Source organism: Falco peregrinus, chromosome 5 (genome assembly GCF_023634155.1).
Source record: "Falco peregrinus isolate bFalPer1 chromosome 5, bFalPer1.pri, whole genome shotgun sequence".
Taxonomy (NCBI): domain Eukaryota; kingdom Metazoa; phylum Chordata; class Aves; order Falconiformes; family Falconidae; genus Falco; species Falco peregrinus.
This window is the reverse complement of record NC_073725.1, coordinates 115,581,249-115,599,680: the sequence shown is the minus strand read 5'-3', so window position 1 is coordinate 115,599,680 and position 18,432 is coordinate 115,581,249. Positions and strand designations below refer to the sequence as shown.

Sequence of the window (18,432 nt, the reverse complement as noted above, 5' to 3'; positions counted from 1 at the left end):
CCTAACCCTAACCCTAACCCTAACCCTAACCCTAACCCTAACCCTAACCCTAACCCTAACCCTAACCCTAACCCTAACCCTAACCCTAACCCTAACCCTAACCCTAACCCTAACCCTAACCCTAACCCTAACCCTAACCCTAACCCTAACCCTAACCCTAACCCTAACCCTAACCCTAACCCTAACCCTAACCCTAACCCTAACCCTAACCCTAACCCTAACCCTAACCCTAACCCTAACCCTAACCCTAACCCTAACCCTAACCCTAACCCTAACCCTAACCCTAACCCTAACCCTAACCCTAACCCTAACCCTAACCCTAACCCTAACCCTAACCCTAACCCTAACCCTAACCCTAACCCTAACCCTAACCCTAACCCTAACCCTAACCCTAACCCTAACCCTAACCCTAACCCTAACCCTAACCCTAACCCTAACCCAACCCTAACCCTAACCCTAACCCTAACCCTAACCCTAACCCTAACCCCTAACCCTAACCCTAACCCTAACCCTAACCCTAACCCTAACCCTAACCCTAACCCTAACCCTAACCCTAACCCTAACCCTAACCCTAACCCTAACCCTAACCCTAACCCTAACCCTAACCCTAACCCTAACCCTAACCCTAACCCTAACCCTAACCCCTAACCCTAACCCTAACCCTAACCCTAACCCTAACCCTAACCCTAACCCTAACCCTAACCCTAACCCTAACCCTAACCCTAACCCTAACCCTAACCCTAACCCTAACCCTAACCCTAACCCTAACCCTAACCCTAACCCTAACCCTAACCCTAACCCTAACCCTAACCCTAACCCTAACCCTAACCCTAACCCTAACCCTAACCCTAACCCTAACCCCTAACCCTAACCCTAACCCTAACCCTAACCCTAACCCTACCCCTAACCCTAACCCTAACCCTAACCCTAACCCTAACCCTAACCCTAACCCTAACCCTAACCCTAACCCTAACCCTAACCCCTAACCCTAACCCTAACCCTAACCCTAACCCTAACCCTAACCCTAACCCTAACCCTAACCCTAACCCTAACCCTAACCCTAACCCTAACCCTAACCCTAACCCTAACCCTAACCCTAACCCTAACCCTAACCCTAACCCTAACCCTAACCCTAACCCTAACCCTAACCCTAACCCTAACCCTAACCCTAACCCTAACCCTAACCCTAACCCTAACCCTAACCCTAACCCTAACCCTAACCCTAACCCTAACCCTAACCCTAACCCTAACCCTAACCCTAACCCTAACCCTAACCCTAACCCTAACCCTAACCCTAACCCTAACCCTAACCCTAACCCTAACCCTAACCCCTAACCCTAACCCTAACCCTAACCCTAACCCTAACCCTAACCCTAACCCTAACCCTAACCCTAACCCTAACCCTAACCCTAACCCTAACCCTAACCCTAACCCTAACCCTAACCCTAACCCTAACCCTAACCCTAACCCTAACCCTAACCCTAACCTAACCTAACCCTAACCCTAACCCTAACCCTAACCCTAACCCTAACCCTAACCCTAACCCTAACCCTAACCCTAAGAGGCTAACCCTAACCCTAACCCTAACCCTAACCCTAACCCTAACCCTAAGAGGCTAACCCTAACCCTAACCCTAACCCTAACCCTAACCCTAACCCTAACCCTAACCCTAACCCTAACCCTAACCCTAACCCTAACCCTAACCCTAACCCTAACCCTAACCCTAACCCTAACCCTAACCCTAACCCTAACCCTAACCCTAACCCTAACCCTAACCCTAACCCTAACCCTAACCCTAACCCTAACCCTAACCCTAACCCTAACCCTAACCCTAACCCTAACCCTAACCCTAACCCTAACCCTAACCCTAACCCTAACCCTAACCCTAACCCTAACCCTAACCCTAACCCTAACCCTAACCCTAAGAGGCTAACCCTAACCCTAACCCTAACCCTAACCCTAACCCTAACCCTAAGAGGCTAACCCTACCCTAACCCTAACCCTAACCCTAACCCTAACCCTAACCCTAACCCTAACCCTAACCCTAACCCTAACCCTAACCCTAACCCTAACCCTAACCCCTAACCCTAACCCTAACCCTAACCCTAACCCTAACCCTAACCCTAACCCTAACCCTAACCCTAACCCTAACCCTAACCCTAACCCTAACCCTAACCCTAACCCTAACCCTAACCCTAACCCTAACCCTAACCCTAACCCTAACCCTAACCCTAACCCTAACCCTAACCCTAACCCTAACCCTAACCCTAACCCTAACCCTAACCCTAACCCTAACCCTAACCCTAACCCTAACCCTAACCCTAACCCCTAACCCTAACCCTAACCCTAACCCTAACCCTAACCCTAACCCTAACCCTAACCCTAACCCTAACCCTAACCCTAACCCTAACCCTAACCCTAACCCTAACCCTAACCCTAACCCTAACCCTAACCCTAACCCTAACCCTAACCCTAACCCTAACCCTAACCCTAACCCTAACCCTAAACCCTAACCCTAACCCTAACCCTAACCCTAACCCTAACCCTAACCCTAACCCTAACCCTAACCCTAACCCTAACCCTAACCCTAACCCTAACCCTAACCCTAACCCTAACCCTAACCCTAACCCTAACCCTAACCCTAACCCTAACCCTAACCCTAACCCTAACCCTAACCCTAACCCTAACCCTAACCCTAACCCTAACCCTAACCCTAACCCTAACCCTAACCCACAACCAAGGCGGCTGCAGTACCCACTTATATGTCGCTAGGTGGCAGCAGCGATCCACCAACAGGGCCGGCTGCAGTACCCATTTTTATTTCGCTAGGTGGCAGCAGCGCTCCACCAACCGGGTGGCTGCAGTACCCAAATAAATTTCGCTAGGTGGCAGCAGCGCTCCACCAACAGGCCCGGCTGCAGTACCCATTTTTATTTCGCTAGGTGGCAGCAGCGCTCCACCAACAGGCCCGGCTGCAGTACCCATTTTTATTTCGCTAGGTGGCAGCAGCGCTCCACCAAAAGGGCCGGCTGCAGTACCCAAATATCTTTCGCTAGGTGGCAGCAGCGCTCCACCAACAGGGCCGGCTGCAGTACTCAATTAAGTTTCGCTAGGTGGCAGCAGCGCTCCACCAACCGGGCGGCCGCAGCACCCAATTACATTTCGCTAGATGGCAGCAGCGCTCCATTAACCGGGCGGCTGCAGTACGCGATTATATTTCGCTAGATGGCAGCAGCGATCCACCAACAGGGCCGGCTGCAGTACCCAATTACATTTCGCAAGATGGCAGCAGCGCTCCACCAACAGGGCCGGCTGCAGTACCCAAATATCTTTCGCTAGATGGCAGCAGCGATCCACCAACCGGGCCGGCTGCAGTACCCAAATATATTTCGCTAGATGGCAGCAGCGATCCACCAACCGGGCCGGCTGCAGTGCCCAATTAAGTTTCGCTAGGTGGCAGCAGCGCTCCACCAAAAGGGCCGGCTGCAGTACCCAAATATCTTTCGCTAGGTGGCAGCAGCGCTCCACCAACCGGGTGGCTGCAGTACCCATTTTTATTTCGCTAGGTGGCAGCAGCGCTCCACCAACAGGGTCAGTTGCAGTACCCAAATATATTTCGCTAGGTGGCAGCAGCGATCCACCAACAGGGCCGGCTGCAGTACCCATTTATATTTCGCTAGGTGGCAGCAGCGCTGCACCAACAGGCCCGGCTGCAGTACCCAATTATATTTCGCTAGGTGGCAGCAGCGCTCCACCAACAGGGCCGGCTGCAGTACCCAAATATATTTCGCTAGATGGCAGCAGCGATCCACCAACAGGGCCGGCTGCAGTACCCAAATATATTTCGCTAGATGGCAGCAGCGATCCACCCACAGGGCCGGTTGCAGTACCCATTTATATTTCGCTAGGTGGCAGCAGCGCTCCACCAACAGGGCCGGCTGCAGTACCCTTTTATATTTCGCTAGATGGCAGCAGCGCTCCACCAACAGGGCCGGCTGCAGTACCCAAATATATTTCGCTAGAGGGCAGCAGAGATCCACCAACCGGGCCGGCTGCAGTACCCAAATATATTTCGCTAGATGGCAGCAGCGCTCCACCAACAGGGCCGGCTGCAGTACCCATTTATATTTCGCTAGGTGGCAGCAGCGATCCACCAACAGGGCCGGCTGCAGTACCCATTTTTATTTCGCTAGGTGGCAGCAGCGCTCCACCAACCGGGTGGCTGCAGTACCCAAATATATTTCGCTAGGTGGCAGCAGCGCTCCACCAACAGGCCCGGCTGCAGTACCCATTTTTATTTCGCTAGGTGGCAGCAGCGCTCCACCAACAGGCCCGGCTGCAGTACCCATTTTTATTTCGCTAGGTGGCAGCAGCGCTCCACCAAAAGGGCCGGCTGCAGTACCCAAATATCTTTCGCTAGGTGGCAGCAGCGATCCACCAACAGGGCCGGTTGCAGTACCCAAATATATTTCGCTAGATGGCAGCAGCGATTCACCAACAGGGCCGGCTGCAGTACCCATTTATGTTTCGCTAGATGGCAGCAGCGCTGCACCAACAGGGCCGGCTGCAGTACCCAATTATATTTCGCTAGATGGCAGCAGCGCTCCACCAACCGGGCGGCTGCAGTACCCATTTATATTTCGCTAGATGGCAGCAGCGCTCCACCAACAGGGCCGGCTGCAGTACCCAAATATCTTTCGCTAGATGGCAGCAGCGATCCACCAACCGGGCCGGCTGCAGTACCCAAATATATTTCGCTAGATGGCAGCAGCGATCCACCAACCGGGCCGGCTGCAGTACCCAATTAAGTTTCGCTAGGTGGCAGCAGCGCTCCACCAACAGGGCCGGCTGCAGTACCCTTTTATATTTCGCTAGATGGCAGCAGCGCTCCACCAAAAGGGCCGGCTGCAGTACCCAAATATCTTTCGCTAGGTGGCAGCAGCGCTCCACCAACCGGGCCGGCTGCAGTACCCAATTAAGTTTCGCTAGGTGGCAGCAGCGCTCCACCAACCGGGTGGCTGCAGTACCCATTTTTATTTCGCTAGATGGCAGCAGCGCTCCACCAACAGGGCCGGCTGCAGTACCCAAATATATTTCGCTAGATGGCAGCAGCGCTCCAACAATCGGGCAGCGCATGCGCAGAAACGACGTGACGCCAAAGGGGCGGGGCTTCCGGCTCGTACGTATGGGCTACGCATACGGCCCCGGAAGGTGGGTTCATTTCCGGCCCGCGCGGCGCGCTGGAGTGGCTGTGGAGGTGCGGAGCCTTCGCCGGGAACCTGGAAGAGTTTCGGGCCGGGACGTGCGGCGGCGCGCTGGGTGAGCGCTCGGGCTGAGGGTGGGCGGGGGCCGGCGGGCAGCGGCCGAGTCGGGGGGATGTGGCGGGCCGGCGCTCGGCCGCGGCAGGGAGCGCCTGGTGCCGGCGGCGGGCGGGCTGAGGCAGGCAGGCGGCCCGGCCCGGGACCGGCGGGGCTGCCGCCGGTTCTCGTCTCCCCGGCAGGGACGGTGGTCAGCGGGCTCCTCACGGGGCTGCCCTTTTTTGGGTGGGTGGGTGTTTGTTTTTTTTTTTTTTTTTCTCTCGGAGCCGCGCCGCTACCTCGGCGAGGAGCGGCGGCGGGGCGGCCCCGGTGCTCGCTTGTGGCGGCGGCGCCCGGGAGAGAGGGGTCGGCCCGCGCCGCCCCGCCGCCCACCCGCCGCCGCCTCCGGGCTGCCCGGGCAGCCGCCGCAGCTCTGCGCGGGGCTTTGTCTTTCCCCCAGCCGCTGGCCTGAGCCGTGGCAGGCGGCTGGGGCTGCCGGCCCCCGCGGGCCGCAGAGAGGCTGCCTCGGGGCCTGCGGTAACGCTGTCGCGGGGGGGGGGTGGCTCAGGAGCCTCTTCCCGCCCCTGGGAGCGGGCAAAGGCAAGAAAAGAAAGCCGGTAGCAGAATCCCCACCCGTCGCCCCCGACTGCTGATTTCTCCGCAAGCGTTTAACCACCGGGATGGGCTGGGAGGCAGCAGCTACTCAGGTGTCTGGCTGATCTTGTGTCGTGACAGTCAGCTACGGGGCCGGAGCAGCCGAGGGGAAGAGGCCTTTTGATTTGCTTCCCAGTGAAACGGGGCTCTTTTGTTTTTCCTTTGTCCCTAGGTTCGTCTGGAATTGTACATTGACAAATCAAGGGGAGCGGAACCGAAGGTCAGTCGAGATGTTACTTTTCCCCGTGTGCATTGTGCTTGTGAGTCGGACTGCTGACTACGGAGGGATAACCTTTGTACTTGCCGAGGGCCCGCGAGGCTCCGTGTGCCCGCTGCTTCCGAGTGCTGCGCTGCGGCTCGGGCAACGGCCGGGGAGGAATTGTCGATCCCTCGTGGTTACGCAGCCAGGCCTGCTAGGCGCTTGAAGCAGCGCGTCCGGTCGGGCAGTATTATTTTTCTAGATTGTAAATGAGCCCGAGGTATAAACCCACTTACGTTTCTGTATGGCGGTGTACTTTGTCAGAGAGCTCAGATGTACTGATGGAGCTGGCACAGAGTTCCCTCGGGACTCCAGATTTGACTGTCTCGTTGAAAGGCTCCAGAGCCTGCTTTGAAAGTCGCTTGACAAAGCACGGCTTTGCCGTGATTTTTATACTGGAATTCCGACTGTAATGCCAATGCCACGTGTTAGCCTTTCTCCAGCAGCTATTAAAAGCAGAATGAGCGTTAAGAATCTGATTACCTTTGAACTAAATTCAAAACAAAGCTGCGGGGTGAAGCGACTGGAAGCATCCTGCCAGTCTGATGTGGGTATCGCTGCCGTGCGTGTTTTCTGCCTGTCTACTGATCGCTCCTGCCTCTTGTTCTGCTGTGGTAATTCCTTTGGGTAAGGCGTTGGGCTCTGACTGAAGTGCATCCTGACTTCCTCCTGACCCCTGCGAGATGTTATCGGTGTTTGCCTTCCTCCCCTTTCACAGGGCCTCGGCTGTTGCGTGCAGAGAAGCTGTCAGCCTTGTGAGAGAGCATGCAGCCGGCAAGCGCATCGTGGTGCTTCGGTACCGAGCTGAGACCGCAGGCGTCCGTCTTTTGTTTGCGAAAAGGGATCGCGAGGAAAGGTGCTGACGTTGGAGGGGGAAAGGTGGCGGGAGAACAGGTAGGAGGCAGCTTTCAACCGGTTTTAGGCTTAACTCCTGTGTTCCTGAGCACGGTTCTGGGCTTCGAGGGGTTTGCTTTTGGCTTTTTGCCTTCAGCGCGTCCTCCGTCACCGCTGTCGGTGTGCGCTGAGCTGCTGCTTAGGGAACTGTGGTGATACAGACTGTGTGCGTGCCAGCCGTCCTCCAGGCTATAGCTGTATTCTACCCTAAAAAAAGCTTTCCGTAATATTATGCTTCCGTTAGGACGCAATTTTCTCGAGTTCCCCCCACCTCAGGGTGATTTTCCCACACCCCTAACCCCAACCCCTAAGCCCACCTGCAACACCCCATTTTCTCCTAGGCTTTTAGGAGTGGCCTGAGAGGTGCTTGCAGGGTATTCCATTTTGCCTTAGACAGCTTAGGAGACCAACCACATGCCTGGAGATCTGTATCTATCCTTAGGCTCCTAGTGGGATTCACACAAAACCAGTATGTGTGGGCACATTCTCCTAGCAGCTCGGTGTCTTTTTGCTGTTGCAGAGGTGATTTCCAGGCGGAGCTGACCAGTGGGGTTCTCTGGCTGAGGGGAAGACCAGCAGTCAGCTGGTGGATGTGCTTCTGGAAGAAATAGCAACGGGAGCTCTAAGAGAGGGAAATGGCTTCCCTGCATGGGTATGTGGAAGCTTTCTTCACTGCTTGTTTCCACTGAGATTAATTGGTAATAAATACCCATTAGGAAGGTGGGAGAATTACTTTCGTGGCCGGTGTCTTCAATATTCACCTTCTTCTTAGTGTAAACACTGAAAAATTTCAAGCCAGGGAAACTCAGGTGCACTAGAAAAGCTGAAACGGTGAGCATACTGAAGACATAGCTGAAGTAGCCACACTTTACAATGATGCCACGTGAACCACCGGACATGCAGGTATTTCTAGTGGGCTCGAGCCCCTGCTAATGCTGCGCTATATGGCCAAGCCAAAGTAACAGCTTCCTGCTGCTGAAAAGCCTCATCCTCCTCCCCTCTCCCTGCCCCGGTACTGGTGGCCGTGACTGGGAAGTGTCCAGCAGAGCAGTATTTGGGTTTTCCCGGGTTACTTCTCTGCTGACGAGATTAATGCAGACAAGCACTAGAATGACTAAGTAGCAAGACTACATTGTAAGGAATGACTGCTTCTTGTGGCATGAGGAAGTTCATTCAACTCACAATGTCCCATTGCACCGTACCCCAGCACATGGGGGAAGCAGGCAATGATACAGGGACAAGGAAGCGTTGCAAGAATTCTTCACGTCATACTAAGCACGACTGTATCCAGAGGTTCTCTCTGGGATAGAGTAGCATTTCTTTGATCCTTCGACATCTTTTCCTCAGCCTTTCCAGAAGCTTGAACCGTTTTCCCTGCCATTCCTGAAAGGTATTTCCAAGGAAGATCTTTCCTTTTCTGGTTTTGTTGGGCAGAACCTCTCAGAGAGTCCCATTTTTTTTCCACCCTGGAGCACTCGAGACAAGTTGCAAAGGTGCTGACAGATGTGTTTTGTAGTACTGCGAGACCCACACAAAAGACCTATCCCTAATATAATCCCTAAATCCCTAAAGCAAATGTAATCCTTAATTAAATCTCTAATCCCTAAAACCTAAGTAACGTCAGTTTAATTCTTTGAATAAGGATAAGTTGTCAATGAGGTCTTCAGTGCTGTACCTGCTTGCATCAACTAGTTCTTGGATTGGCTCTTTCCTTTTCAGGAGAATGGGATTAAATTAGGGATTAAATTAGTTTTATAAGACTAGCTAGGTTTATCAGACTTACAAAGCTGGAGTGCCCACCACAAGCTCTAACACCTGAAGGCCCTCTGCAGACAATGGCAGTGCAAGCTTGTGCCTTTTCTGTGATGGGAGTTTTTCCCATATTCTTTCTCTCTATTTCCACTTTTCACATGGAAATTCCATTTCTAGGAGAGCCGCGTTATTTTCGTGCACATTGAGAGGCAGCTCTAATGCAGACCGGAACACATGTTCAGTGCTAACACAGCTGTAATTTCTTTCAGAAGGAGGAGGGGAGCGCTGAAGCTTTCGTGGCCAAGCCCCGGAGCCAGGATGTCAGGGAGAAGCAGGAGTATCTGAGCCAGCTGAAGAACAAGCTGGGAGATCTACTGTAAGTATGGAGGGAAGGGGCTGATGGGGACAGTAGCTCAGGACCGTGCGTGCAGAGGGAACCCCGCAGTGGACGCAGTGTGCGTGGCCAGCGCAGGCCTCCCTGCGCTACAGAGCTGTGCCCGTTGCAGTGAATGCCGAGACCTGGCTGAGCCCGGCTCTGCGGAACACTGCGAGCAGCAGTCCCCGACCCAAAGAACTTTGGCGTGGCAGACAGCGAGCAGAGATCAGTTGTACCACTAATCCCCTTCGGTACAGTGCTCCTCTGTCGCGACGGAGGGAAGACACAGTCAATCAATATGAGTGATCAGCAGACTTCGTTTATTGTACCTTACAGTCACCTTTTATGCCTTGTTATAATTAGCTCATACGTATTGCAAAAGTTAAGCTCATTATTGGTGAGTTGCCTAAATATCAAGCCCATCCCTAGTTTCTCTTCTGTAGTTATCTGTTCCCACCTGCAACATTCTTTTCCCACCGAAATCTTCCGTTATTGTGTAACAAGAACAGCCAAAGACAGCGTATTTTTGCTTTACTTCAGATAAGCTGAGAGCGATGCGCATCTTTGTCCAGTCAGCTAGACTATGTTTATGTGAACTTTTTGAGCTAGCCAGTTATCCACACTCCTCAGCTCTCCAAAAATAGCGGTAAAATCCTGTACATCTTCAGAGACTGGTTCTGAGGAGTGGGAAGAGCAAATAGGACTGACAACTGGTGCAAATCTGAGAAATAATTCCACCTCAAAACAAGAGGCAATTACTGCATTGAAAAAAAGTCTGGTGCCACACCGAGCACCGAGGAGAACGCCAGAGGTGGGCAGGTGCCTGTGAAGTGAAATCCTGTCCAACGTGGGCACTGGATTAGCAAGAAGTACAGTTCTGTAATAAGGGATATCAATGCACAATAGAGTGAAATTAAGGTCTTCCCAGGTTATCATGAATCTAAGATTTCTTAACTTCCGGTCAGTTTGACGTTTAGCATTCACCAGTCTTTATTGCACATTTGTTTAACAACGGGATGCTAGTAGAGGCATAGATGACTGTATCAAAAGACATCTCTGCTCTGCATTTCGGGCAACATGGATTCTCAGTGTGACACAAGTAAGTAAATGTTCTTTTCACATACCACAACGTAATGGTGACTGTGTTGTTTTGGAACAGAGAGGGGAAGGCAGATGATCTGAAGACTGCTTTCTGTGCGATTGATCCCGGTATCGACGATCAGACGCTAGATACCTACGTTGACCTGCCGGATCAAGAAGATGTGCCTGTGGAAACTGCACTCGAGAGGCTGCTTGCTGGATATGCGAGACGAGTAGGGCCCTCGCCCTGGGAGGGAAGCACGACAGGCTTTGGAGGGGAGGAAGGAGACTTCCAATAATAAGAATAAATGGACTGTTTGATCTACGGGTTTGGGTGCCAAGCCTAGAGTTGGAGTTACTGCGTTAAATACTTCTTCCCATTGCATATGGAGGTACAGCTCGTAAGAGCTGAGTGGGTGGGCTAGCTTGAGCTATCGGAAGCGCTTTCATCTTAAGCAGCACAGCACTCCGAGACAATTTTACAGCCTCTGCAGAGTCATTGTAGCTCAGCAAGACCTGTGGTGGGAGGCTGCCTGATCCCCAGACAGAGGCTTCACACCCCCGGGGCGCCGAGGCACTTCAGGGTGTCAGGCGCTCTGCTTGGTGACACAAGAGCTGTGCTCCACAGCCATTGCTGGAACCTGAGAAGCCACCGTCAGGCTCCAGGCTGCAGCGTGGCTGCTTTGGCCCTTGGCCCTTACAGTCCCTTGTCTCAAAGAAAGAGGGTTTCAAAGATTCCTTTGCAAAATAAGGTGCCGGTTGCAAGCAAAAGGTGAGGTCAGCCCACACGAAGTCTGCTATCGTGTCTGTCCCCGAGGAGACTTTTGTCTTGGTGTGGCTGCTGTTGTCCAGTATGAAATCACTCAACAGACGTTCAAGTGCTGCCCCACGAGTAGATTTAACCAAACTCTGAGCTGCAAAAGTCATCCAAGCATAGAAAACCTGAAATCAGTCCCTTGCGTCGAGGAAGGCACCACGTGCCCGTTGGTAACTTTACTCAGTCGTCTCTACTCTTGGTGTCCGCTTTGCCCTGCACATAGCCCTCTCTAGGGAGGGGAGGGAGGGTTCTGGAAACTGTAGGAAAACAGCTCTGCTGTGGTCATGCCTGAATTGCCGAGTAACTGGAGCAAACCTGAGAAGCAAAACCCTTTCTTTTTCTTGCGATGTAGGCATATGAAAAGTAGAAATGGGTAAGCTGAAACCGAAAGACACCTTCCTGATAAAGCACTAGTTTTGTAAGCTTGCCAAAACTGATTGCATTTGTAAAGCGGGAAGGCACCACAGCTGGTGTGACACAGCATGAGCCACCCAGAGGTACGAGGCCCTGGGGCTTTCTGCCTTAATACTAGAACCTGGTGCAAGGCACTTCCAACACAAGTCACAAAATAGCAGGAAAGGAGCTCCACCAACCGGGCGGCTGCAGTACCCAATTGTATTTCGCTAGATGGCAGCAGCGCTCCACCAACAGGGCCGGCTGCAGTGCCCAGTTATATTTCGCTAGATGGCAGCAGCGCTCCACCCACAGGGCCGGCTGCAGTTCCCATTTATATTTTGCTAGGTGGCAGCAGCGCTCCACCAAAGGGGCCGGCTGCAGTTCCCATTTATATTTCGCTAGGTGGCAGCAGCGCTCCACCAACAGGGCCGGCTGCAGTACCCAAATATCTTTCGCTAGAGGGCAGCAGAGAACCACCAACAGGGCCGGCTGCAGTACCCTTTTATATTTCGCTAGATGGCAGCAGCGCTCCACCAACAGGGCCGGCTGCAGTACCCATTTTTATTTCGCTAGGTGGCAGCAGCGCTCCACCAACAGGGCCGGCTGCAGTACCCATTTTTATTTCGCTAGGTGGCAGCAGCGCTGCACCAACAGGGCCGGCTGCAGTACCCAATTAAGTTTCGCTAGGTGGCAGCAGCGCTCCACCAACCGGGTGGCTGCAGTACCCAAATATATTTCGCTAGATGGCAGCAGCGATTCACCAACAGGGCCGGCTGCAGTACCCATTTATGTTTCGCTAGATGGCAGCAGCGCTCCACCAACAGGGCCGGCTGCAGTACCCATTTTTATTTCGCTAGATGGCAGCAGCGCTCCACCAACCGGGCAGCGCATGCGCAGAAACGGCTTGACGCCAAAGGGGCGGGGCTTCCGGCCTCGTACGTATGGGCTACGCGTACGGCCCCCGGAAGGTGGGTTCATTTCCGGCCCGCGCGGCGCGCTGGAGCGGCCGTGGAGGTGCGGAGCCTTCGCCGGGAGCCTGGAAGAGTTTCGGGCCGGGACGTGCGGCGGCGCGGTGGGTGAGCGCTCGGGCTGAGGGCGGGCGGGGGCCGGCGGGCAGCGGCCGAGTCGGGGGGATGTGGCGGCCCGGCGCTCGGCCGCGGCAGGGAGCGCCTGGTGCCGGCGGCGGGCGGGCTGAGGCAGGCGGGCGGCCCGGCCCGGGACCGGCGGGGCTGCCGCCGGTTCTCGTCTCCCCGGCAGGGACGGTGGTCAGCGGGCTCCTCACGGGGCTGCATTTTTTTGGTTGTGGTTTGTTTTTTTTTTTGTCTCGGAGCTGCGCCGCTACCTCGGCGAGGAGGCGAGTAGCGGCGGTGGGGCGGCCCCGGTGCTCCCTCGTGGCGGCGGGGCCCGGGAGAGGGGTCGGCCCGCGGCGCTCTGCCGCCCCCCTCCGCCGCCTCCGGGCTGCCCGGGCAGCCGCTGCAGCCGCCGCAGCTCTGCGCGGCGCTTTGTCTTTCCCCCAGCCGCTGACCTGAGCCGTGGCAGCCGACTGGGGCTGCCGGCCCCCGCGGGCCGCAGAGGCTGCCTTGGGGTTTTCTGTAACGCTGTCGCAGGGGCGTGGCTCAGGAGCCTCTTCCCGCCCCTGCGAGCGGGCAAAAGAAGGAAAAGAAAGCCGGCGGCGGACTCCGCCCCCCCCCCCCCTCCCCATTGTTGATTTCTCTAAAAAGTATTACAAACAGCAAGCGCTTAGCTACTGGGGAGGGTTGGGAGGCAGGAGCTCAGGTGTCTCGCTGGTCCTGTGTCGTGACAGCTCCTGGGCCAGAGCAGCCGAGGGGAAGAGGCCTTTTGATTTGCTTCCCAGTGAAACGGGGCTCATTTGTTTTTTCTTTGTATCTAGGTTCATTGAGAATTGTACGTTGACAAATCAAGGGGAGCTAAACTGAAGGTCAGTCTAGATGTTACTTTTCCCCGTGTGCCTTGTGCTTGTGAGTCGGACTGCTGACTACGAAGGGATAACTTTTGTACTCGCCGAGGGTCCACGAGGCTCCATGTGCCCGCTGCTTCCGAGTGCTGCGCTGCGGCTTGGGCAACAGCCAGGGAGGAATTGGTGGTGCCTCGTGGTTACGCAGCACGTCCGGTCGGGCAGTATTATTTTTCTAGATTGTTAATGAGCCTGAGGTATAAACCCACTTACATTTCTGTATGGTGGTGTACTTGTCAGAGAGCTCAGATGTACTGATGGAGCTGGCACAGAGTTCCCTTGGGACTCCAGATTTGACTGTCTTGTTGAAAGGCTCCAGAGCCTGCTTTGGAAGTCACTTGACAAGGCACAGCTTTGCCGTGAATTTTGTACTTGAATTCTGACTGTAATGCCAAGGTCACGTGTTAACCTTTCTCTAGCAGTTATAAAAGCAGAATGAGCGTTAAGAATCTGAATACCTTTTAACTAAATTCAATACAAAGTTGCGGGATGAAGTAACTGGAAGTCCTGCAAGTCTGACTGGGTATTACTGCTGTTCATGTTATCTGCTTGTCTACCGATCGTTCCTGCCTCTTGTTCTGTCGTGGTAATTCCTTTGGGTAACGCGTTGTGCTCTGAATGTAGTGCATCTTGACTTCCTCCTGACCCCCTCGAGATGTTATCGGTCTTTGCCTTCCTCACGTTTAACAGGGCATGGGAAGGCCAGAGACACTGGAAGCCTCGGCTGTTGTGTGCGGAGAAGCTATCAGCCTTCTAAGAGAGCATGTAGCCAGCAAGCGCATCGTGGTGCTTCGGTACCAAGCTGATACCACAGGCATCCATCTTTTGTTTGCGAAAAGGGATCGCGAGGAAATGTGCTGACATTGGAGGGGGAAAGGTGGCGGGGGAGCAGGTAGGAGGCAGCTTTCAACCAATTTTAGGCTTAACTCCTGTGTTCCTGAGAATGGTTCTGGGCTTCGAGGGGTTTGCTTTTGGCTTTTTGCCTTCAGCGCGTCCTCCGTCACCGCTGTCGGTGTGCGCTGAGCTGCTGCTTAGGGAACTGTGGTGATACAGACTGTGTGCGTGCCAACCGTCCTCCAGGCTGTAGCTGTATTCTACCCTAAAAAAAGCTTTCCGTAATACTATGCTTCTGTTAGGATGCAATTTTCTCGAATTCCTCCCACCTCAAGGTGATTTTCCCACACACCTGCAGGCAGCAGGACTAACGTCATCTCCTTTTGCCCGCTTGGGCTTGGACTAAAATCCCTTCCCTGACTATTCTTTAGCTTTTACAGCCTTTGAGCCTTCCCTTGGGCCTGGCTGATAGTCCTTTGCCATTTCACCATGTTCACAGCCAGCGTGAGTCTAGGTACCGACTGTAAAAGAAGAGACTCAAACTCTTATGGGTTACTCTAGGTTTGCATGTTTTAATCAGTCCAGCTGCATTGGGTCACCTCCGCAGAGACTGACAAGCTTACAAGATTTTCAGTCACATATTTATAGTATCTACCTAAACATTACGTAATCTCTTGATTCCACAATAAATCTTCTATCAGTTCTATCAGTTCCTATCCAGCGGACAGTCGGCTGCACAAGTTGTTCCGTATCTTGATCACTTCGCTATTTTGCTTCTTCTTTCAAGGATGATTGCTTCAGATTCCATACGTCCCAGTTCTGAGTAATCACAGTAGACAATACGTCCCAGTTCTGAGTAATCACAGTAGACAATCTCCATCGTTTCAGCCTTCTAAAGGTCAGGGTCTCCTGTTCTAAAAAGCTCCTTTGAACTGTCAGGCATAATCTTATTAATATTAAACTTTTATTGTCTAGCATCTATCAGCTGAACTCGCTTGCAGTCCTGGTTTGGGCTATACAGGGGACAAAGCTGAGGTGTACAGCCTACAGTAGCACTGATCTGGCATTTTCCTCTAACACCAACTATATCAAAGAATTTCAGTTATACGATAAACCTGCTTTTTTGTAAACTAATTTTAGCATTTTAATTGCTTTCAAAGGGAACTACAGGAAATCCTGTCCGCGTGGTGACATAGCATAAGCAATGATGATGGAAAGGTGCTGCATCAGATGTGACCTCCGTGTCAGCTCAGTGTGCCTCAGACAGACTGCATTTGGCACTCTGTGGCATGCTGCGCACCTCCAGAAATTAATGCTAGGGGAAAAAATGGGCAAAAATAATAGCCATGTAGAAACATGAGTTAGGAAGAAATTATATAAATTAGGTATTTCTGTTGATTGAGGCAGTCGATCTTGCTTGTGGCTCTTTGGGGTGTTAACTTGATGCTGAACGGCTCGTTTTTCATTTGACATGCCTTGAATTATTTTAAAAGAGATAGAAGAGAAGCTTATGAAATAGAATAGGTTATTGAGTCTTCCTAAAATGCTCACAACGATTATGTATAAAGCCAAAGTGAAGGATGATGGAATAAAATTCTGTGCTTTATAAGTAAATACAGTACACTTAAACCTGATCTCCATGCAGGGTCCTACTTCTTTCTGTTTTTAAAATCCAAAAGAAGTTTAGGGAGTCTTAGGGGTTACTATTGTGGAAAATAAATGGCTCTTCCACAAAAAATTCCACATAAGCAAGGCTCTTTGAACAACTCTTGTTGAAATCAGTTCTAACTACAGCCAGTTAGCGGTTTAATGTTGCAATGTATACTTGCTCTCCTATAAAGCAGTATTTCATTTGCATTTCAGTGCTGTGAGTCATGACAAATTTGGGAAGAGCCAGAGGGAAACTTTTCATCCTGAGATACAGAAGGTAGGAGGTGATGACTTTTTTTTTTTTTTTTTTTTTTGGTTGTGGCTTTTTATTATTTTCTGGAAAAGTAAGTTGTTACCTATAAATGCTAGTGGTTTGTTTCTTTCTGTAGCAGGATAATAATGAGGAGCAGGGTTACAGTTACAAAAGAAGCTGTCTTTATCAGTTGAACTGGCTACTTTGAAATTAAACAAATATACGAGTATGTTACAGGGGGGTTTATGCTATCTTCAGTACCGGTGTGCTAAAGATACTGTTTTGTTTACAGGATTTATTGGCTCTTGAAGAGCAAGAGGTAAATGTAAACTTTTCACTCCTAGCACTCACTTGGTGACGTAGAACGACTTTGATATCAATTGCTTGTTGCAGTAAAAAAATGTGGTATTTCTGTGCAACATTTGAGATTGCAAATCATTTTAAGCGCCAGCATAATATATCATATTCATAGATGACCAACTTAGTAATATCATAAAAAATCATAATCTGTGATCAAAAGTAAAGTATTAGGTATCTGCTACTTGAGCATGTAATGGAGCTGGTATGAAGTGTATATTCCCATGTGTAGGACGTACACAAAAGATGTATATACAAGTCCTTAGAGAAAACATTATTTTAGGTCTTTTGTGTGATTGCCTGTTTATCCTATAATATTTGGTTTTATTTCTCAGGGACCAGTGAATTTTAAATTTGGAGTCCTTTATGCTAAGGATGGGCAGCTTACAGATGATGAAGTGTTCAGCAGTGGTGAGTTTTTCACCTTTTCCTTGGCTGAAGGTTGCATAAAATATTGAGCTTCCCTGTGAGTACAAAAAACCACAGTTGTGACTCTCTGGGGAACCTTGAAGATTTGTATATAAATCAAATTGTTACACTGAATAAACTGTTTCTAGTGGGCTTTCCCACAATTAAGTGGTGTGGAGCTGAAGGGGACTACGATGTAATGGTGATGGAGCTGTTTGGACTGAGTCTTGAAGATCTCTTCGGTTTTTGTTCGAGGAAACTTCGTCTCAAGACAGTCCTATTGCTCGCTGGCAAAATGGTAGGAAACTGCTTTGTTGATCTTGACGGCGCAGTATGTTGGAATATTAAGATTCCTCGAGAGATCAGAACCAAATACGTTGTTTCTGTAATTTAGAGGTGAATAGGCCTGTATCATTAAAGGAAAGACTCAAAATTGGTTTTGTTTCTCTTAAATACAAAGTGCCCCATACTGCTCTCCAAGGCCAGTGTGGGATGCTCATACCCAAACAGAAACTTCTTAGAATTTACAAACGTGGTTGCCAGCAGCACTGGGTATTTGGACAGCAAGAAGCTGTCATAATTACAGAAAGTAGTAATTGTTGCTTGCAGGAACGTTTGCTCACTGCACGTGGCTGCTTTGCTGCAGAGTAACAGGTGCCAAACCTGCTCAAGAGGGACCTTGGGCTTCACACAGCCACTCTTTCAGCTGGCATGTGACTGACCTATGTGGAGCATCTCCTGCAGCCACAAGCACACCTTCCAACAGCCTTGCTGCACTCACAGCACTTGGGCAGAGATACTGGATCGCTCCTCCTCAGCAGCACCGGACGCTTTGGCCATGGGCGTTATGTTAACTGCACCACCTGAATGGGAAACTGCCCTGCCATGGATATTACCTAATCAGAACAACCAGCAGCGAAAGCTCCGCAGGTCATACAGCTCTGTGGCCCTCCTCCACCACACTGGCAGACAGCAGACAGGCTTGCTGAAGCATCGCAGTCTGGACTGTAAGCAGTCCAAAAGCTCTAAAACAGATCACCTCTCCTCCCACAAACATGAATACACAGTACAGTTAAAAACAAAAAACCAACTCCTTCCACCCAGCAGATACAAGTGGTTACCACCCAAGGGTACACAGTGATCAGCAAGATGTGAAAATGTGAGTATATAGTTTTAAACCACACAGTAGTAATTAATTGTGTCCTTATTCTTCAGAATGACAGGTATGCCTGCAAATGTACTGGCCCCCACCTAAACCTATACATGCAAATTTGTACTAGGAGGGCAGCATTTTGCTGTTCATTTCCAGTTTTTTTCAAGAAAGCAGCAGCATTTAGAAGACAACGGGAGAACAGCAGAGCTTTGAGAGTGTGGATCAGATCTTAAAATACCAATTACCAGATTAATAAAGTCTTACCTTTCCCCACCGT

At 51.4% G+C, this 18,432-nt stretch overlaps 1 protein-coding gene and 1 long non-coding RNA gene across 2 annotated transcripts; both read left to right on the top strand.

Moving 5' to 3' along the window:
- Positions 1-5,131: 5,131 nt before the first annotated feature.
- LOC106112347 (uncharacterized) lies at positions 5,132-18,430 on the top strand (the record flags this gene model as incomplete). Its single annotated transcript, XM_055805206.1, has 7 exons — positions 5,132-5,319; positions 6,124-6,171; positions 6,929-7,014; positions 16,198-16,261; positions 16,530-16,556; positions 16,930-17,005; positions 17,152-18,430. Coding segments are annotated over 7 exons (734 nt in total), but the record flags the coding sequence as incomplete, so codon positions are not given.
- LOC129784516 (uncharacterized) lies at positions 7,485-10,640 on the top strand. Its single transcript, XR_008747367.1, has 3 exons — positions 7,485-7,756; positions 9,126-9,232; positions 10,392-10,640. It is a non-coding gene; the product is annotated as an uncharacterized LOC129784516 (long non-coding RNA).
- Positions 18,431-18,432: the final 2 nt, after the last annotated feature.